Source organism: Dasypus novemcinctus, chromosome 1 (genome assembly GCF_030445035.2).
Source record: "Dasypus novemcinctus isolate mDasNov1 chromosome 1, mDasNov1.1.hap2, whole genome shotgun sequence".
NCBI lineage: Eukaryota > Metazoa > Chordata > Mammalia > Cingulata > Dasypodidae > Dasypus > Dasypus novemcinctus.
Genome location: NC_080673.1, coordinates 202,306,074 through 202,328,425, shown reverse-complemented (window position 1 = coordinate 202,328,425; position 22,352 = coordinate 202,306,074). Strand labels below are relative to the sequence as shown.

Genomic DNA, 22,352 nt, shown 5'->3' with positions numbered 1-22,352 from the left:
CATCCACCCACCCATCCATCCATCCACCCATCCATCTATCCATCCATCCACCTGTCATCACCTCTCTCTCTACCCAGCCAATCCTACCCACCCACTGTTACATTTTGGACCCGATCATTCATCCATGCATTCGCCTCTCTCCCCATCTGTCCATCTGCTCATCTACCAACTACCTACATGTCCGCCCAGCCACCCAGCCACCTACTTGTCCATCCACATATCTACCCATCTCTCCATTTGTCTATATATCCTCCATCTCCTTCCTTTCACCTTAGCCAATCCCACACCAGTCGCCATCCGGCCATCCTCATCACCTGTTCCCTCCCATCCTTCCACCTACCCAACGTTTAATGAGTTGCTCCTTGGTGCCAGATGTGCTAGATGAGGTAGTGGATGTGTAGTGTTAGGTAACTCTCAGGTGCCCGCGAAATCCTCTCTAGTCAATCCCTTCCCCACAAAAGCAAGGCCCCTTCTGCTCCCTCCCCTGCAGCCCCAGAGGCGACAGTGGCGCCCCACACTACGGTTCCGCGTGTGCATCTTCCTTCCTCCTTAGTTCTAATGTGAGCCCCGTGAGGGCGGCATCCAGGTTGATGGGTCTTTGTAGCCTCAACCCCCGATAGCAGGACACAGGAGGTCGGGGACTGTGTGGTAGAAAGCTCACACACAGGCCCGGGTCCCTTTGTGGCTCCCATATTTGCTAGCTGTGTGGCTTTGGGCAAGTTTCTTAAGCTCTGGAGGTTAGGACAGGCTGGACCTATATTTATTCATTCAACTGGGAAGAATAAAAACTTATATTTCCTGCATTCCTGCCCCTGGCATGCCACTTTAATAAATGTTTCATGGAGGCTCCGAGAGGTAGCGTCCTTTACCTGTTGTCACACAGCTAGAAAAAGACAGAGCTGGACTTTGAGCTAAGGTTGCTATGAGTCCAAGGGCACTGTTTCTCCTCAGCCAGGCCACCTCCCTGAAAAAAAGTGTTAACTCAACTCCATCAAAGTGAGAAAAATCTCTGCTTTCCCCCCTTGGGTCAGTGTGCATTTATGGAAATATCAGCAAGTATCCCTACCCCAAAGACTGCTCATTAAAAAGTATCTAATTTATTTTTGGACCTAGAAAATCTATTACAAATTAACTTGAAAATTAAATGCTCTGCCTTTTCCCAGTATAATGAAATGTAGTTTGCTAGATTATTTTTAATATAATGACTTCATCTGTGGCAATATTTCCCCTTCTTTCTACCTTTTCCTTGTATTGTCACTCGTCTGCACTTCCTATTCATTATTCCTTGGCTATGCTCATCAGATAAAAGGAAAACAGGGTGTACATTTCATACTGGCTCTTGATCGTAATTTTGGAAAATATATCATGTATTGATGGAGACTAATTTAGAATCCTTCCTATAATTTTCCTAAATGTAAGACTTTTATTTAGGCTGTTGGCTTAAGTCCTCATTCTCCCAGTCTCTCTATCCATCCCATATGCTACTATTTGCTATTTCTTCTAAATGGCTCTCTGAGAGAAGGAGTGAATGAATAAATATTTAAGAAGCACCTGCTAATATTTTGTATGTGTTCTCCTAACAGCCTGGCAAGCAGGGCTAACATCCCCCAGAACAGATGGAGAAGCTGAGTCTCAGGGAGGTCAGCGACTTGACCAGTCACCTGCCTGCTGAGATTCCAGGCCAGCAGGGGACACAAGCCAGAGCAGAGCTGAGGCTCCAGCCTGCCACCCCGCCTTGCTGTTCAGGAGTTGGGGCTGGCGTTAGTGGCTGGATCCAGTAGACCAGATACTGTTAGTTCAATATGTGACCTTCTCGGTGCTACATGCTTCATCTTTTAAAAGTCCCCACACTCCAGGCCACTCCCTTCCACGCTCAGGGGAATTACATCTCTCTGGAGCTCGTGCTTGCAAGGATGCTGTGGAAGCTGAAGTGCACAGTGACATTTTTTCCCCTGCATAGTCCCTAAATTGCCCCTAAAATGTGTCTCCTTAGCCAATTATCCCTCCAGATTTGGAAGAGATCCTGAGTAGCAGAGAAAGCAAGAAGTAGGGACCTGTGGAGTAGGAAGTACTGATCATGAAACACTGGAGCTGCGAGCATTGGGGTGAGATGCTTTCACTGCCAGAGGCAGGGGGACCCCAGGTAGACAGGCAAAAGCTCTTGCCTCTTACCTGCAAGATACCTTTGGGCACGTTACTAAATCACTCTGTACTTCAGTGTTTCAAGATGTGACATGGGAATAATGCTAGGACCTACTTGCTCGAATGGTTGTGAAGATTAAATGAGAAAGTCCTAGTAAAGCCTCTCTTAGCATAGTGCCTTGTACTTAGTAAGTGATCAAGAAAATTTAGGTTCTATCATTACCACCATCCTCCTCCTCATTCTTACCACCATCACCACCACTGCCATCACCATCACCTCTGTTGCCATCACCACCATCACCACCATCACCACCATCACCACCATCACCACCATCACCATCACCACCATCACCATCACCACCATCATCACCACCACCATCACCACCACCATCACCACCATCACCATCATCACCATCACCATCACCACCATCATCACCACCACCATCACCACCACCATCACCACCATCACCATCATCACCATCACCATCACCACCACCATCACCATCACCTCCCTTACCACCACCACCACCATCACCACCATCACCATCATCACCATCACCATCACCACCACCACCACCATCATCACCACCACCATCACCACCACCACCATCACCACCATCACCATCATCACCATCACCATCACCACCATCATCACCACCACCATCACCACCACCATCACCACCATCACCATCATCACCATCACCATCACCACCATCACCATCACCACCATCATCACCACCACCATCACCACCACCACCACCATCATCACCACCACCACCACCATCACCATCACCACCATCACCACCATCACCATCACCACCACCACCATCACCATCACCACCACCATCACCATCACCACCATCACCACCATCACCATCATCACCATCACCATCACCACCATCATCACCACCACCATCACCACCATCACCATCATCACCATCACCATCACCACCATCACCATCACCACCATCATCACCACCACCATCACCACCACCACCACCATCATCACCACCACCACCACCATCACCATCACCACCATCACCACCATCACCATCACCACCACCACCATCACCACCATCACCACCATCACCATCATCACCATCACCATCACCACCATCACCACCACCATCACCACCATCACCACCACCATCACCACCACCACCACCATCACCACCATCACCACCACCACCACCATCACCATCACCATCACCACCATCACCACCACCATCACCACCACCACCATCACCACCATCACCACCATCACCATCATCACCATCACCATCACCACCATCACCACCACCATCACCACCATCACCACCACCATCACCACCACCACCACCATCACCATCACCACCATCACCACCATCACCATCACCACCATCACCATCACCACCACCACCATCGCCATCACCACCATCACCATCACCACCACCACCATCACCACCATCATCACCATCACCATCACCACCACCACCATCACCATCACCACCATCACCATCACCATCACCACCACCACCATCACCACCATCATCACCACCACCATCACCACCACCATCACCACCATCACCATCATCACCATCACCATCACCACCATCACCATCACCACCATCATCACCACCACCATCACCACCACCACCACCATCATCACCACCACCACCACCATCACCATCACCACCATCACCACCATCACCATCATCACCATCACCATCACCACCATCATCACCACCACCATCACCACCATCACCATCATCACCATCACCATCACCATCACCACCATCACCATCACCACCATCATCACCACCACCATCACCACCACCACCACCATCATCACCACCACCACCACCATCACCATCACCACCATCACCATCACCACCACCACCATCACCACCATCACCACCATCACCATCATCACCATCACCATCACCACCATCACCACCACCATCACCACCATCACCACCACCATCACCACCACCACCACCATCACCACCATCACCACCACCACCACCATCACCATCACCATCACCACCATCACCACCACCATCACCACCATCACCACCACCATCACCACCACCACCACCATCACCACCATCACCACCATCACCATCATCACCATCACCATCACCACCATCACCACCACCATCACCACCATCACCACCACCATCACCACCACCACCACCATCACCATCACCACCATCACCACCATCACCATCACCACCATCACCATCACCACCACCACCATCGCCATCACCACCATCACCATCACCACCACCACCATCACCACCATCATCACCATCACCATCACCACCACCACCATCACCATCACCACCATCACCATCACCATCACCATCACCACCATCATCACCATCACCATCACCACCACCACCATCACCACCATCATCACCATCACCATCACCACCATCACCATCACCACCATCATCACAACTATCACCTTTACCATCATCACCATCACCACCATCACCACCACCATCATCATCACCATCATCATCCTCATCATCACCTCCTTCCAGGCCTGTGTTCATGTAGCAGTATGTTGGGTAGAATCACCTGCACTATTCACATGGTAATTTTGTCTCTCTTGGCTTTCTATTTTTTCCTGCGGGCTTATCCTGGGATGGAGTAGGGTAACTGTGGGTGGGCTGTGTCTCCTTTGATCTGGTGGAACTTCTGGTGGAAGCACAGGCTGATGGGGTCCCGGGTGGGTGGGGTCTGTAAGTGCCAGCTCTCCAGAGTCACCGCGGCCTGTGGATGGGCTGTGGGCTAAGGGGCTGATGTGAATTGCCATGGCCTTCTGGAAGGGCTCTCATGGGTTATGGTTCTCTTTGCTGAGGGCTAAGAACCTCTACCTTGTTGCCAAGATGGGCCTGAAGTGGCATGTCAGGTGGGCGAGCTCCCTAGCTGGCAGGAGACCCAGGTTGGGAGGTGGAGCCGGGGGAAGGGCGTGGACCTTCCCTTCTGTGCCAGGAGCTGCACACGCTTAATCCTACCTGCTGCCAAGTAGGTGTCATCATGCCAGCTTCCTAGATGAGGACATGGAGGGCGCAGAGGTGCAATATCCTGCCCAAGGTCACACAGCCCAAAGGAACGAGAACCTGGATTTAATTCCACCCCTGGCCTTTTCCTTTGCGTCCATCCAGACTCCTGGTCTGGAAATTTCCCAAAAGCAGTCTGGCTTGCTCGTGCAGCTGGGAGCAGCCTTCCAGTGAGCGGGGAATTGTGCCCGCAGTTATCCTGGGCTCAGGCTGGGCGTGGGCCTTCTCGGACCACCTGGGCTAGGGAGTGAAGCCGCAGGAGGAAGGCACAGGGGCAGCGGGACACTGTGGAGCCAGCTGTGGGGAGGAGCGCCAGAGCCACACTGTGGGGAAGGGCCCGCCTGGGGAACGCTGGGGCTACAGGCGGGGCCCCCGGGGAAACGGGGCAGGTGCAGGGAAGGGGCGGGGGCGGTCTCGCTTCCTCCTCCAGGGAGCCTCCTCACGCCTCCCCCAGCATGCCCTGTCCACTGGGTGGTCAGTGCTCGACGGCGCTTCCCGAGGGCAGGCGCTAGGTCTGGGTGCCCCAGCCTGCTCAGAAGTGTTTGCAGAGCGCACCAGTGACAGGGGCAGTCAGAGGCGCTGAGCCGATCTTCATTTGATGACGTGATGCTGGGTTAAGGGAGCTGAGAAACGCCTGCGCGACAGGGTCGGGCCTTCCCAAGCCCGCGAGGCCGAGACTCAGAGCTGGGTGCGGGCTCCTTTGAGAACGCCGTGACCTCGGGCGTCCTCTCGCCCTGTGGATTTTCTCTGGAGGCTGCGGAGCATCCCTGCTGCCTACCTAGCGACGGGCCCCAAAGTGCGTGAGTGCGCAGGCCTTGGAGAGATGGGAAAAGGCTAGCAAATGCCAGGCCCGTTTCACCCCAAAACCCCTGTGGGCAGCCCGTGACCCAGGCTTCCGGCACTCTAAGAGGGGGTCCGCGAAGCGCCCGGTGGGGAGTGGGCTTAGCAAGGCGCTCGTGCCGGCTGCAGGTGGACTTTGCTTTTGTTGTGCTTTGTGTCCTTTTTGCATCCGCTTGTTCTAACTTCCGGAGGAGGTGGGCTCTCCACCCGCTGGCGGCCGCATCGCCCTACGCAGGGGACTTGGCATCATGGCAACCTCTTGTCGAAGTCGGGCCTTTTTTTTTTTTTTTTTGGCAATGCTCTTTATTTTTTAATTATCTTTTTTTAAAAGTTAATAGAGCACACAAAACGTTACATTAAAAAACATAAGAGGTTCCCATATACCCCACTCCCCAACCCTCACCCCAGCAATTTTTTTAATTGCATTTTTTTGAAGATACATAGATATAAAAAATGTTACATTAAAACATGTAAGAGGTTCCCACATACGCCACCCACCCCCCCCCCCACTCCTCCCACACCAACAACCTCTTTCATCATTGTGGGACATTCACTGCATTTGGTGAATACATTTTGGAGCACTGCTGCACCACATGGATGATAGTTTACATTGTAGTTTACTCTCCCCCAGTCCACCCAGTGGGCCATGGGAGGACATACCATGTCCAGCATCTGTCCCTGCAGCACCACCCAGGACAACTCCAAGTCCTGAAGATGCCCCCACATCACATCTCTTCTTCCCACTACCACCCTCAGCAGCCAGTGCTACAGTTTCTTCCATTACTAGTCACAATAGTTCCTAGTAGAATACCAGTAAGTCCACTCTAGTCCATACTCTATTCCTCCATCCTGTGGCTCCTGGGCTGGTGATGTCCACTCCCCCTCTATATCGAGAGGGGAAGGTGGGCCTTAGGGCATCCAACGTGGAGGCAGGTGGGGCCCAAAGAACCCTCAGCTGGGCAGCGTCCAGATGGACAGAGGGTGCCTGGACAGAGACCCCGTGGCGGCGGGTGTGTGGCTGGAGGCTTTGTGGACGAGGGAACATGGACAGAGGCAAGTGGGCGGAGGTGCGTGGACAGAGGCTGCGTGGACGGAGGCGCACCTGCCTGGTCGGCTGTGCCCCACATCCCTGCACTGACCCTGGGACCCTGGGATCTGCAAGTCCTTTTACTTCTTTGTGCCTCGTTTCCCTCTGCCTAAAACAGGGACTCAAGTACTTCTCCAGAAGACCCAGGATGAGGACCAAGCAGGAGGAGGGTGCTCTGGTGGCGCTGGCTCCTGGCACCCTGGGGGCCCCTCTGGCATGCGCGGCTCCTCTGTAGCTACTGGCCACTGAGCCAGACACTTCTTTCTTGGCTTAGGCCTGAGCTCAGGACAGGGCTGGGGGGTGACATGTCGAGACCCTGCAGCACAGAGGACAAATGGGAGGAAGGGGAGGGACAAGGGACAGGGCGGGGAAGGAGGACGCCGGTGTTTGGGAAGGGGGCTGCACCCAGGGTCCCAGGGTAGGGTCACATCTGCCAGGCGCCGTCCCCCTCTCCCAGGGCAGCTGGTGGCCCAGGCGGGAGCATCTCGGGGTTGAGAAGGGCCCGCTTGGAGCAGAGAGGGCCTCCCGAGAGGGCCCCCGGAAAGAGGTGAAGTTGCAGCCGATTGCCGGCCCCTCGGGTGAGTGCAGCCTGAGATTTTAGAATGAAAATGCTAGAACCTGTAGAAAAGGAAAATTACCGAGCCAGGCGCGTCCCTCAGGGCCTCGGTCTGGCGCAGGGGCTGCGGCCCCCGGACTTGGGGCATCTGGGCAAGCCTGCGCAGGGCTTTGAGCGTGGCGGGTGGGCGAGGTTCTGGAAGGAGGACCCAGAGCCGTCAGTGCCTTTTCAGAGGGCCCGTGGCCCTGGACCACTGTGCTAGCCTCCACGCAGCCCCCTTCGTCAGACCCCGGCGGCTCCCCAGCCCCTTCAGGACCACACCTGAGCTCCTAACTGCGGCGTTGGAGGCCCCGGATGCCCGGCTCCGAGCCCTTCCTGCACCCCACGTGGCTCTTCGGGCTCCAGCTGCTTGTTCCTCATTGTTGCCATCTGGGTCTGATGCAGCTCTAAACCCCAGCCCTGGCCCGGAGCTGTGATGTGCTTGGAGAGTGAATGAATGTAAATGAATGAATGACTGTAAGAAGAGTCCATTGCCCCTGGGAAATGGAAACTTCCAGCCAGGGACAGTCTCCAAGGGCTCTGCTGTGGTGTGAGCGTAGAAACTGAGCACACAGGGAAGTGAGGGAGAAGGCCCCGCCCGGGTGTGTGTGCAACAGAGCTAAGGTCATTGCACAAGCAAACAGCTATCGATGCTTTGTGTGCCTGGAACAGCAGCTCGTTTCATCCCCAGAACAGGCTCCTGAGGGAGTAGAACAACGATTCCCATTTTGCAGATGGAGAAACTGAGGCAGGCAGATGAAGTCCCTTGTCTAAGGAAATGAAAGAAGCAGGATCTGAAGTGAGGCACAAGCAACACGATCTGGGAATTGTGGTGTGAGTTATGGGGGCTGTAACAGAATATATTTTATTGGCTTCATAGTCACAAATCAGTCTCCTAAATAGAAACTCATGCTGGGAGGTGGCCAGGTCAGGGAACAGCGTCCTTCCCCAGCCCCACGTTCAAGAAGTCACGTGCCAGGCAAGAGCAAGGTGTTTGGAGGCCAGGTCCCTGGAGGAATGGCTCCCCAAGGCTGAGCCGTGCCCAGGGAGAAGAGTTTGGGGTTTCTCTTAAGCCCAGAGAAATCAGGGGCCTGGGCGAAAGGAAATGCAAAAGGACTGTGGTTTGCAGATCAGCGTGGCCTCCCTGCAGGCATGGCCGCGTGCTCTTCCGTGAGGACGCTCTGGGCGCCTGCCACGTCCCAGGCACCGGGGCGGCAGTGGGCTGCAGAGGTGGTGGGCCAGGCGTGGACCCTGCTCTGCAGAAGCTGACGGGAGGCGTGCACAGGCGCAGGCAGTGACCATTCAGGACCCTGAACTGCCTCAGCAGAGAAGGGCTCGGGGGCTGTGGCCCCGCCTGGGGGCTCCTGCGGCGCCGCAGGTGACAGGACAATAGGGCAAGGCAGGGTTGCTCCCGCGCGCGCCTCTGCCCCGGTAGAGTGGGTAGAGCGGCCCCTGGTGGCGGAGCCGTGCACCTGCCTTCTCCCTGTTAACTGGAGGCGGCTTCTGCAGACCTGAAATGACACATTTGTTACTCACTCTGACAGCGAGCAAGAGCTCTAGAAGCAGCGTCGAAACTCTAAAATAGAGATTTCACAAGAGGCAAAAGCCACGTGCACACGCGCACTATGTAAAAGAACACAAAGGGCCAGGGATAGGAGCATGCCGAAGGTCAGTCGCCCTAGTTCTAAAATAGCTGCAAATAAGCCCAACCTCAAAACCCCATTTTTTCCTCTCTCTGTTTTTCAAACATTAGAGTCCCTGCTGTTGTGGAAGGTGGGGGAAGTGGGCGGGCTCATAAGTGGACATGCCGTTGCAGGAGGGCAGACAGGTAAGCAGCAAATGCCTTATGCACCGCGTGTGTGCTGGGGCCTCAGGCTTTGGCTTCCAAGGGCACCTCCAAAAGGAAATAGTCATAGGTGTGCAGAGGAGTCACGTACAGTGAAGACCGTCTCGGTGTTGTCTGTAGATTGTAAAAATTGGGAACCATGTAAATATTGAAAAAGAGAACTGGTTTGGTAACGTAAAGCATACCTCCTAGCAGAGAATATTAGCCAGCCCTTTAAAATCCTATTCCAGCGAACTCATGGGAAAAAAGTCCTTCTATCATTGAGTGAAAAATACACACAGCAAAAATGGAAATTTTGTATAAACCCAGTTTTGCAAGAACTTACATGCATAGAAACAAAAGCCTGGAAGGACCTATTCTAACATGTTACGAGAGTTGGTGTCTGGGTATTGTTGTGTTCCTCATTATTTTCTTCTCCTTGCTTATATTGATCTTTCAAAATAATTTACATATGAAAGCTAAAACCAAAGTTATAGGCAGATGTTTTCTAGAGTATTAAACACCCAGAAGGACTGACAAGGCTGAGCAGAGTGGTGCAGAAAGGGGGAGAGAAAGTTCAGGATAAAGTTCGAAGACCTGTCCTCTGGTCCAGTTCTCCCACGGCCTTGCTGTGTGACCTTGGATTAATCACTCTACCTCTCTGAGTATCGGTTTCATCACATATGAAATGATAGACTAAACTAGATCATGGGCAGAATTTCAGTGCAGCACTGCAGACGGGGCAGTGCCCCACTGGGTGTCAGCTCCCTGAGGGCAGAGGCCTGTGTGTGTTTCAGCCATTGCTGTGTCCCCCAGCTCCTAGAAAAGGGCCAGCCACAGAGTTGAACTGAACTGACATCACCTGGGTTTTGTAACAAAATCCAGAAGGTGATATAGAGAATGACAATGGTGACCAGTTCTGCCTTCTTAAGGTGTGGAGAGTGGCCTTGGACACTCCCACCCCAGCCTCTCTGCTTTTTAGCTATTCCTTTCTCATTCCTTCGACTTCTCTCTCTTCCTCGCTCTCACTTTGACTTTCTGTCTCTTCCTCTCCCCGTCCTAGTCCCACTTTCTCCTTTTCTCTTTCGTGTTCTTTCTCTTCCTTTTTTTGCCTTCTCTCTCTCTCATTTTCTCCTCTCCATCTTGTACAAAGGTGATTTTAAGCTGCTGATAGAAACATTTTGCTCTGATCAGGTGGGAAACAAATGGATAAAGACGAGAGTCTGGGAGTCCCCAGACACCTGCAGAGGTGGGGTCCTTGGGACAAAATGCCGGTGCCCAGCCTCCACTGGAGCTGACTGGCTTGGGGTGCAGCTTGTGCCTGGGTACTTGTTTAAAAGCTTTTGGGTGATCATGCGCAGTGGCCAGGGCTGAGAGCCCCTGGTGTGGGTGGAGAAATGGACAGGACACAAACCATCACACAGAGAGCAGAAGGGCACAAGCTCAGAGTGTGAGGAGGGGAGGCAGAGGGAGGTAACAGGGTGGTGGCTGGAGGAGGGTCAAGGAGGGCCACCCAAGGAACTGGCCTGCATACCAATCCCAGACGGGGAGCAGGGAAGCCAGGCGGAGTGGGCTGGGAAGGAGGTCCAGGGCAAGTACTGCCGTGCAAAGGCCCTGCGGCAGGAGGGAGAACGGACCGTTCCGGGGACAGAGGCAGAGGTGGGGGGGGGGGTGAAGCTGGGTGGGGGGTTACCTTTCACTGCAGCTCTAGGTGCCAGAGAGTTATGAACAGGAGAGCGGCCTGATCCAGTTTCCGTTTTTCCATATCTTGGGGCTGAGTGGAATGTAGAAAGGAGGAGGAGGGAGCAAGATCAGGGAAAGCTTTGCTGAGAAAGCAGCTGATGAAGGATAAACCTCGGGGTGAGGCGGGGCTGGCCAGGGAAGGTCAGATATCAATTTGATATCAAATAGCAAACATTTCTTCAGCACCTACTTGGTGCCAGGCTAAGGGGAAGCCCAGTTCCTTCTGGAAAGGAGCGTCTGGGCTGGGGGGCGATGGGTGGGTAAGCAAGCAGCGCAGCTCGAACCCAGTGCTGCAGGGGCCCGGGGCGTGGGGACCCAGAGAAGAGCTGGCTCCAAGCCGGGGGTCAGGTGAGGCTCACGAGGAGGTGCCCCTAATTCCTCTGTGGACGGTGGGTTAGAGCTGGTGTTTTTCCCTGGATCAGCCCTGAGGAGCTGTCTCTAAGTGATGTGCAGAAGTCGGTCAGCTTCTGGAAGCTTCTTGCTCAGACTCCCCATCTTTTGGAGAGAGGCCGAGGGAGAGGGGTGCTGCCCAGTGACCCCTGGCAGGAGCATTTGGGACTTGCTGACAGTTGAGAGAAAGGACCGTCCAGGCCGGGGGGCCTTCACCCCAGCCCTCTGGCAGGGGGGCTCGGGCATGAGGATGGAGAGGGGGCTGGGAGCTGTCGTGCCAGCTGCAGGAAGTCCAGGCCCAGCTTTGCTGGATGGACAGACTCCTGTGGGGACCCAGTGCTGCTCCGTGATTCCTAGCCATCAGGACCTATGTGCTAATAGGGATGTTGGGCCTGGTGGCCCGAGGGTGCTGGTCGGGGCAGTCGCCAGCCCACCTGCCGGCTGCACCTGAGCCCCGCCCAGGCGTGGGAGAGCGCAGGGCTGTCCCCAGCTCCCTGGCTCACCGGGAGGGGCCCGTGGGAGGGCAGTGCAGAGCACGCCTTAGCCACAGCTGCTCACCACTCCCTTATTTTTTTCCCCTTCCTCAAGGATGCACCGGACTGTGCTCAGGATGAATTCCTGCCCCTTCCACGGGAGGAGGTACCGGCTCCCTGCAGAAGCCACAGCCCGCTAGCCTACCCGTGGGCCAGCAGTGCCGAAGAAGCGAGGGCCTCAGCAGGTGTGTGGGCTCCTCCGTGCTCGAGGGGTGGGAGTGCCCAGATGACACCCACCGGGCGCAGGGGCTGTGGCCGGGTGAGCTCACTTACATGACGCCGTGATGATGCACAGGGGCGCTCTCCCCCACTCTACCGATGGGAAACGGAGGCTCAGGGAGGTGGCGTCACAGGCTCAGTGCTACACAGAGGATGGAGCTGGGGTCAGGGTCCGCAGCGCCCACGAGGGGGCTTTGACTCAGGCTCCCGCAACACTTCAGGACCCCTCAGCTCTCGGGAGGGGGCTGGCAGGGGCCGGCAGCTCTGTCTGCAGTGGGAGTTGCCTTTGTAGAAGCACATACAGTGACAGGGAGCTGTCCCCTCCCCACGCCCAGCCCAGGTGATGGCTCAGGTGCGAGGGGGTGAGACACCTGGCAGTACAGGGGCTCAGACCCCCGGGTCCCCAGCCCGCCCCTAATGGAAGCCAGTGTGGCTCACAACAGTCTCGGCCCTGCTATGGGGGCCACTGCGCGCGGGAAGCCGCGCCGCCCGCTGGCTGCAGGGTTTTTCAGAGTCCTCGCGCCCCAGGCGTTCCGGACGAGGCGCTGTCATCGTTGGTACCTAAGTGGGGTTGCCGAGAGCAGCTGGTGCTGCCCCCTTGTCCCCCTTCCGGGGAGCAGAGCCTCAAGCTCCACCAAGGTCAAGTTTGGCCTCGGAGCGGGAGGGCGGGGTTCTTGTCTTTAACCACGGAGCCTTTTGGCTGCCAGGTGCGAGCGATTGCTTCTTCATCCCCTGCACCCGCCGCGCAGGGCCGGGGTAGGGTGAGTACCCACTGGACGGTGAGGACGCCGAGGCTAGAGCCAGCGTGGGCTTGGCCAGTGCCTGAGCTCTGCGCTCAGACCATGTGGCTCTGGAACGCGGCTCCGCCACCTCTCTGGTGACACACTCCATGTCTCCCAGCCTCGGTTTCCTCATCTGCCAGATGAGGTCACACGACAGTCACAGGCCGTGGTTGAGAGCTGCTGAGCCGCTGAAGTGCCGTCTTTTTTTTTTATTCCCCCCTCCTGTGGCTTGCTTGCTGTCTGCTCTGTGTCCATTCGCTGTGCGCTGTTCTGTGTTTTTTTCCTTGTCTCCCTTTTTGCTGTTGTTGTTGCATCATCTTGCTGAGTCAGCACTCCACGGCGCTTGTGGGCCGGGCAGCTGTCCACAGCGTGCGGGTGAGCTGCCTTCACAAGGAGGCCCCAGGACGCGAACCCAGGGCCTCCCATAGGGTAGACGGGAGCCCAGCTGATTGAGCCACAGCCGCTTCCCAGTGCCATCTTATTTTAACAAGAGGTCACACGCGTGGATGCTAGTGGCCATCATTGTGAGCTGGGAGGGCCTCTTTAACCCGGGGTCTGTCGCTTCCCAGGTCAGGCCTCGGAGGGGCCCTGCACCCAGAGCTGCGCCGGGGCTGGACGAGGCCTCTCTGTCTGGGCTCCAGGCCCAGAGACCATGGGCGAGCTCCCGGGAGCCCTTGCAGGACCTGAGCGAGAACAGGTGAGGCCACAGGCAGGTCGTCAGCAGGTGCTCACACATGGGGGAGGGGGGGGGTAGCAAGCTGAAGGGGCAGGAGAGGGAAAGAAGCCGGGGGTCTGGACATGGTCAAGTGGGAGGTTTGAGGTGACAGAACGGCCCGACCACTGGGGCAGGCAGGGGTGTGGGAGGAAGGGACCTCGGCCCTGTGTCTGTGCCCCTTGCTGTGTCTGCTCTCAGGAACTGTCTGCCATCCCACCTGTGGGGCAGGTGCTACCGCCCTGGAGGAGGAGGAGGAGGCTCCAAGGGCTGCCGGGATTCCCAAGGTGGAGCCGGAGCTCAGCCCCCACAGGCCCCTCTGCCCCTCGCCGTCTCCTGCAAGGACAGAGCCCAGGGTCACTGCTCACCTGCACTGGCACGCTGTTTCCCTCGAAGGAACAGAGGCGTGCTGGCCTGGCGCTAAGCTCGCCAGCCCTGGCAGGCTCTGTGCGGCGAGGGCCTTCGCCATCTCTTCGTTTGCTCCGGCTGCGTCCTTAGCCCCCCGTGCGTGTCACGCCATTAGTGACAACGGGTTGAGCGTGGACCGTGGGCCAGGTTCTAGGAAGAGCCCAGCTCAGGCAGATAGGAGCCAGGGCCAGGTGGGGGAGAGAGCAGGTGGAGAGCGAAGCACGGCCGTGCTGAGGCCCAGGTGGGGCTGGGTCACGTGGCGTCGCACACGCGATGGTGTGGTGTGATGTCACAGGGGCATGAGCTTTGCGAGCCCAGGAGGCGGTCGGCTCTGAACTGCTTTGTGGCGAGTGACTGTGCAGTTAACTCTCTTTCTTGTTTCTTTGGGGATGGAAGGAAGAAACATCTGCTCTATTCATTTCTAACTTGGGAAATGAGAACATCACACTTCCACTGCCTGCGTGCGTCCACTCTCTGTGCCTCTCGGTTGACAGGCCCTCGGTTTGCCAGGGCGGCTGCTGCACGTACCGCACACTGGTTGGCTTAAAGACAGGAATTAATTGTCTCAGCTTTGGAGGCTACAAGTCTAAAATCGAGGTGTCGGCAGGGGCAGGCTTTCTCTGGAATCTGTCGCGCTCTGGTGTTCAGACCTCAGACTGCCGCGTGGCTGTGGGCCTCCTACTGCTTTGTGCCCAAATGTCCTCTTCTTCCAAGGACTCCTGTTCTGTCCCCCAATTCAGCCAGGCCACGCTTAACCAATAGGGTGCTAATAAGTCCTCTTTAAGGTGGGTTCGCGTGCACGGGGCTCATAATTCAATGCTCAACATCGGAAAATCAGAATAATAGCTAATAACGTGGTTTTAAGCACTTCTTTTCGTGGACGCATGTCTATCGTTTTAATGGTCTTCTAAGGCAGGCACTCTTTTATCCTGTTTCACAGAAGAGGACGAGGCACAGAGAGGTTCAGCAACTGCTTCTGGTCATAAAGCCAGGAGAGGGGAGCCTGGGCGCTCTCTGCTCTGCTCCTCCAGTGACGCCCCTTGCATGCCTCGGGTGGCCCTGCCGTCTCCCACTCCCAACTACGAGTACAACTTATGGGCTGCCAGAGCCCCTTTAGACCACCCAGCCCAGGTCCCCACGTCACTGATGGGAATCAGGCTCTGGGATCGCCCACTGCGTGGAGCCCTGCCTGGAAGGTGCTGTGGAGGAGGAGAAAGTGGGGCCCGGGGACGGGAAGTGCTGGACAGCGGCCAGGGGAGGCCTGTGGGAGGAAGTCCCATTTGAATCCAGATGTGCATGAAGCAGAGGAGTGAGCCACGAGGGTCTTTAGAGAAAGGCTATTCCGAGCAGAGGGCAGAGCAGGTGCAAAGGCCCTGGGGCGGCGACTGGCTTGGGCTGTGTGGGGAAGAGCCAGGGGCCTGCCTGAGTGACGAAGCATAGAGAAGAGCTCCAGGAACAGAGGCCGAGTGGTGGGCCCGGGTGAAGGAAGGCAGCGGCTGCTTCACATCTCCTTCTCTCTTTCTGTCCGTAGCTCACTCTGCCCGCGTCCAGCCTGGATGAGCAGATCCTCCTCCTCGCCTGTGGCTGCCCTCCAGGGCAGGGTCTGGATAGGACAGTCCACCCCGGGGCCCTGGCCTGCACGTCGGGGCCGAGTCCTGCCGCTGGCCCAGCTCTGGAGTCCTTTGTGCTGCTGCAGATGTGCACACTCCCTCCCTGGGGGCCGGCTGGGGACCCCGCTCTCCTGCCCCTGCAGCTGCTCCGGGAGGCATCTCCAGAAGAACCCCAAGAGGTGCCGGGCGCCGGGCCCCTGCTTTTCCCCAAAGCCGCAGGACGGCCCAGCTGGGACTGTCACCAGGCGACAAGCTGCGCCGCCTCCCCCCACCAGAAGTTTCCCGGGAGAGGGCCCGGGGGTCTAGAAGAGCCCCTGACGGAGGCAGGAGGAGCCCCGGGGTGGAGAGGCGAGGAGCAGGAGGCGCAGGGGACCTGGGGCAGGAAGGAGGAGAGCTGCGGTGACAAGTGCCGGCCAAGTCCCCGAAGCCCTGAGGACCTGACCCTGGAAAATGGTGTGAGCGCCCCAGAGGGCCAGCAGGCCGAGGCCGGGCACGGGCTTCGGGCGCCTCTTTTGCAGGGGGAGGCCTCCGCGGCCAGGGCGGGCCCTGTGGCCCTAAGCGGGAGGGGAAGCGGGGGAGGCTGTCCCTGGGAGCTCCAAGGGGCGCCTTCGCCCGAGCAGGAGGAAGAGGCCCACCCGGCCACCTGCCCCAGGGGCCACGGGGTCCAAGAGCCGTCCCCTGCAGGCCTTGTGTCCCCCGCGGAGCGAGGCACAGCCGTCAGGAGAAGGGCTCGGGGCCTGGGGGCGAGGCAGCACCCGGGGCTGCCCAGTCCTGAGCTCCTGCAGGGCGCAGGCCCCGTGGGCCTCGCCCAAGACGGAGAGAAGGTGCTGCACCTGGAAGGGGCCCGCCCAGGGCCCAGGGGTGCCCTGGAGGAGCCCGACGTTGAGGGCCACGAGGACACGGAGACGTGGATCTCAGCGGAAGGGGAAGACTCGCCACCGGCCCCCGGCCCGTCAGCGTCAGCTGAGGGTGACGCACCTGCCAACAGACTCCGGGCCCCGCGCGATGGAGGTGACAGGCGTGGGCTCAGAATAGAGGCGTTCGAAAAGGAGCTGGAGGCCTGTTTCCAGCAGCTCGCCCTCCTGGAGCTGGGGAGCGGGGCCCGCGCGTGGGAAACCTCCACGCAGGCTGGAGAGGATTGCAGCCTCGCTGGGCCATGGCACAGCCGCGAGGACGCTCATTTCCAGGAAGTTTGGGCAAACCACGGTTCGGCTATTCCTTCTGCAGAGCAAGCAGAGCCCAACGCGACTGACGAAGGTGTCAGATCCGGAAAGGCCGAGGCCCTGGGCCCCGGAGGAGATCTTCCAGGGATGGAGCCCGGTTTGGGGGCCGCGAGCCCCGGGCCTGTAGCCCGACCCACCGAGCTGGACAGGGGGCTGCCCTCCCCGCCGCCGGGAGGCCTGGGAAGGCTGGAGAGAAGGTTTGCCCAGCTCATTTCTGCACTGAAGGAAGAGAGACGCCAAGCTTTCCTTGACCACGCCACCCTTCGGGAAGATGAAGAGAGATGGCATGGAGAAGTGCGTGCTCTGGAAAGAGAGAGGGAGAGGAGCGCGCGAAGTATCCGCTCCCTGGAGCAGGAGTGCGGCAGGCTGGCGGGGGACGTGGTGCGCCTGAAGACGGAGGTGGATCAGTACTTGCAGCTCCTCTCTGAGCTCGAGGACTGCAACGGGAAGAGCTACAGCAGGATTTCGGAGCTGGAAGAGGAAAACGAGCAACTCCGAAGGCACCTGGGCCAGGTGCAGACGGCAATGTCGGAGCAGCTGCAGCGAGCCCGGGGGGCGGTGGAGCGCATCACGCTGGAGAATGGGCAACTCAAGGCGCTGATTTCAGAGCTCAGGGTCAGCTATAAAGAACTGATAAAGGATGTCGTGTTGGGCATTGAAGGCATGATCCGGGGCGGTGGGAACGGACACCTCCTCTGCGGGATTCGGCTTCTGGAGAGGGAAGTCGTGCTGGACGCCAGCGCAGGTGCAGGGCACCTGGGGAGAGGGGAGAAGCACCTGCAGGGTGAGGCCAAGGCGGCTGCGGGCGAGGTAGACGCCCTGGACAAGGCGGTGCAGGTGCCTCAACTTCCAGGGCAAGAGATCGCGAGCGCCCAGGGGCCGCCCTGGCAGGGGGAGTCGGCCGTGGCCGGAGGGCAGGTGGGCGCTTCCTCGTGCATGGAGAATTCCAGACACGGAGCTGGTTCTACGGCGCCATCGTTGGTGGGGAGCGACGCTGACGCCCCCAGTGCCCTGGGAGAAGACGTCGATGGAGGAGTCAAAGGAGGACAGTTGGAGAAAGAGGAGAAAAGGAAATGGTGTTCTGTGGAGCACGGGCGGGCTCTGGGGCCCCCAGGCCGGGACCCCCAGGTAGGTCGAGTCCGAAAGCGGCCTGGGAAGGGGCTTGCTGCCTTGCCTAGCGCTGCCCCTGCTCTAAGTGCGTGAGACGCTTCTGTTTCCTACTATTGCTTGTCTGAGGTTTCTCCCGTTAACTCATTTAATCCAATCACCCCCACCCAGCGATGGGCAAACAGGCACAGAGAAATTAAGTGGCTTGCCCTAAGAGGTTGGGGGTGGGACTCAAAACTCCGCTGTCCTGCTCCAGCGTCTCCGCTCTCACCTGCTGCCAGAGACTCGAGCCTGCCCCGTGGCTTAGGCTTTGGAGGGTTTGCTTACACCTTAAAATCAGAGCCTGTGTTCTAGCATCTAGAGTCTTTCAGGGAGCTCAAGTTAAAATTCTGCACATTGGGATTTTTTTTCCTCCCCACTTGCACACTTTCCCGTTCCCCCCCTCTCCATGGCTCCCTCATCTGCCTGCTTGTTGTCTGCTTGATGTGTCTGCTTGTCTTCTTTAGGAGGCCTCGGAAACCAAACCTGGGACCTCCCGTGTGGGAGGCAGGTGCACAACTGCTTGAGCCACATCTGCTCTCCCCACATTGGTTTTTTTTTTTAATCTTTTTTTAAAAAATTTCTTTGTCTTTATTTTTTTTTTAATGTAACATTCAAAAAATATGAGGTCCCCATATACCCCCCACCCCCCTTACCCCACTCCTCCCATCCTCCCATAACAACAACCTCCTCCATCATCATGGGACATTCATTGCACTTGGTGAATACATCTCTGAGCACCGCTGCACCTCATGGTCAATGGTCCACACCATAGCCCACACTCTCCCACAGTCCACCCAGTGGGCCATGGGGGGACATACAATGTCCAGTAACTGTCCCTGCAGCACCACCCAGGACAACTCCAAGTCCTAAAAATGCCCCCACATCACATCTCTTCTTCCCACTCCCCACCCTCAGCAGCTACCATGGCCACTTTCTCCACATCTATGCTACATTTACTTCCATTACTAATCACTATAGTTTCAGAATAGAATATCAATAAGTCCACTCTAATCCATACTCTATTCCTCCATTCTGTGGACCCTGAGATGGTTATGTCCACTCCATCGCTATATCGAGAGGGTACTTAGATTCCACTTGGATGATGGATGCAATTCTCCTGTTTGCAGTTGTAGGCACTCTTGGCTCCCTGGTGTGGTGGTTGACCTTCTTCACCTCCCTGTTAGCTGGCCGGGGCAAGTCCAATAAACCAGACGGTAGGAGTTGCAAGTCTGTTGAGGCTCAGAGCCTGGCTCTCACATGGACAGTTCAGAGATTCAGGTCCCCTGAGTATACACTAAACCCCAGCACCAACCACAGGTCTGAGATCACATCTGAGTCCAGCTCCATCACACAGAAGCACAAACTCCAAAGTAGGGCCAATTGACATGGCACTGAACTCCATCTGCCATGACCATAGAACCGGTGGGTCTCTGTAGCCCTCAGGAGAACCAATACCTGGGGTTGTATCTACTTTAGCTGTCTCTGGGACTCTGCTGAGGTATGCGTAGGGCAACCCCTCTGATAACCTCCCAGCTCATTTTTGGAGACTCATAGCCATATAAACTCATTTGTCCTTTCCATTTTCCCCTTTTATTTAAGGTCAAAAGCATTTTTAACTCCTTTTTTTTTTTTGCTTCACTTTATTTATTTATTATTTTAATGTTACATTAAAAAAATATGAGGTCCCCATACACCCCCCACACCCCTCACCCCACTCCTCCCCCCATAACAATAACCTCCTCCATCATCATGAGACATTCATTGCATTTGGTGAATACATCTCTGAGCACCGCTGCACCTCATGGTCAATGGTCCACACCATAGCCCACACTCTCCCACCGTCCACCCAGTGGGCCATGGGAGGACATACAATGTCTGGTAACTGTCCCTGCAGCACCACCCAGGACAACTTCAAGTACCGAAAATGCCCCCATATCTCATCTCTTCCTCCCACTCCCTACCCCCAGCAGGCACCATGGCCACTTTCTCCACACCAATGCCACATTTTCTTCAATTACTAATCACAATAGTTCATGAATAGAATATCAGTAAGTCCACTCTAATCCATACTCTATTCCTCCATCCTGTGGATCTTAGAATGGTTGTGTCCACTCCACATCTATATCAAGAGGGGGCTTAGATTCCACATGGATGCTGGATGCAATTCTCCTGCTTTCAGTTGTAGGCACTCTTGACTCCCTGGTGTGGTGGTTGACCTTCTTCAACTCCATGTTAGCTGAGTGGGGTAAGTCCAATAAACCAGAGTGTAGGAGTTGCAAGTCTGTTGAGGGTCAGGGCCTGGCTATCACATGGTCAGTCCAGAGATTCAGGTCCCCTGGGTTTACACTAAACCCCAGCACCAACTACGGATCTGGTAAAAGTAACAGGAGAGGCTTGTGAACAAATTCACACCTGAGTCCAGCTCCATCACACAGAAACACAAACTCCAAAGTAGGGCCAACTGACATGGCACTGAACTCCATTTGCCATGACTATAGAACCTGTGGGTCTCTGTAGCTCTCAGAAAAACCAATACCTGAGGTTGTATCTACTTTATCTGTCTCTGGGACTCTGCTGAGGTGTGCATAAGGGTGACCCCTCTGATAACCTCCTGGCTCTTTTTGGAGACTCATAGCCATATAAACTCATTTGTCCTTCACATTTCCCCCTTTTATTCAGGTCAAAAAGCACTTTTAGCCCCTGGTATTATATGTAGACTGAGATATTCTGCTGGTCTGAGTTGACCCTTTTATTCAAGGTCATTTTCTAGTTACATCATCAGCTGGTACTTGGTAGTAATCCCTCAGCACCAGTGAGGCTCACCCTGGGGAGTCATGTCCCACACTGGGGAGAAGGCAATGAATTTACATGCTGAGTTTGGCTTCAAGACTGGCCACATTTGAGCAACATGGGGCTCCCAGGAGGTAACTCTTAGGCTCCCTGCAGCTCTAGGCCTTGTTCTTATTTCAGGCACACAGGCTCACAAGCATTGGGTTTTGAAGGATACAGTGGGAAGAGTAGTGGGCTTTCCTACTTGATAAGCAAGGTTTGAACCCCATTTCTGTGCTTGCTAGGCCTGTTACTTTAAGCCAAGGTATGGACTGCTCTGAGTCAGTTTCTTCCTCCTCTGTGCATAGTACTCAGGTTTCAGGTCTTCTATGATAAAAGGAGAATTGGTCTATCAGCTATCTAGCATCCACCTATCATCTCTCTATCATCCATCTACCTATCTAATCTATCATCTATCAGTCAATCTCTGTCATCTATTATCTATTTATTTATCTATCAGTCAATATGATATATTATCTAACATTTATCTGTCTCTATGTATAGCATATCTATCTCCATTGAGTCTATCATCTATTATATCTATCTATAATCTCTATCTACCTATCTCTATCATCTATATACACCTACCTATCTGCCTACTCTCTCTCTGCTCTCTCTCTTTCTCTATCATCTTTCTATCATCTGTCTCTACTTATTTATATCATCTATATCTGTCATCTATTTTATCTGTCTATAATCTCTATCTACCTATCTCTATCATCTGTCTATCAGACCTATTATCTATATATCTACCTACCTGCCCACTCTGTCTGTCTGTCTATCCATCCATCCATCCATCTAAAAATGGCACACTTGCACCTAACACCAAGCAGATTGTTGCCAGGCATCCATTCATTCAGCAGACTTTGAAGACATCCACTGAAGACCAACTTTGCATTGCCCTGAGTCCTGTGAAATCAATTCTAACAAAGGATCTCTGCCCTCAATAAGCTCCTGCTCTAGGGTGCGAGACAGCAAACATGTAAACAAGGAGAAACCAAATTTCTTCAAATAGAGGAAAGAGCAGAGACAATGGTGCGCAGGACAAGGCTTACTGGTGGGGCACCTGCTCCAAATGGGGGTGGTGGGGCAGGCATCTCAGTGAGGGAAGGTTTTAAATTTTTTTAGTTAGGATTTTACACATTGATATCTGATGTAAACAGGGTAAACCGTCGGTGTGAACCCTGATGAATTTTTACGTGTACCCACAATCCA

The 22,352-nt window shown here is 55.4% G+C and overlaps 1 protein-coding gene across 2 annotated transcripts in view; it reads left to right on the top strand.

Annotated features, from left to right (window-relative positions):
* Window positions 1-22,352, top strand: part of C1H4orf50 (chromosome 1 C4orf50 homolog) — a 149,793-nt gene that overhangs the window by 13,144 nt on the left and 114,297 nt on the right. For both annotated transcript variants that reach the window (XM_058301227.2, XM_071217390.1), the window contains exons 4-6: window positions 12,261-12,390; window positions 13,776-13,903; window positions 15,858-18,287. In XM_058301227.2, coding sequence (XP_058157210.1) covers window positions 12,261-12,390; window positions 13,776-13,903; window positions 15,858-18,287 — 2,688 coding nt within the window. The remainder of the gene's footprint in view (window positions 1-12,260; window positions 12,391-13,775; window positions 13,904-15,857; window positions 18,288-22,352) is intronic.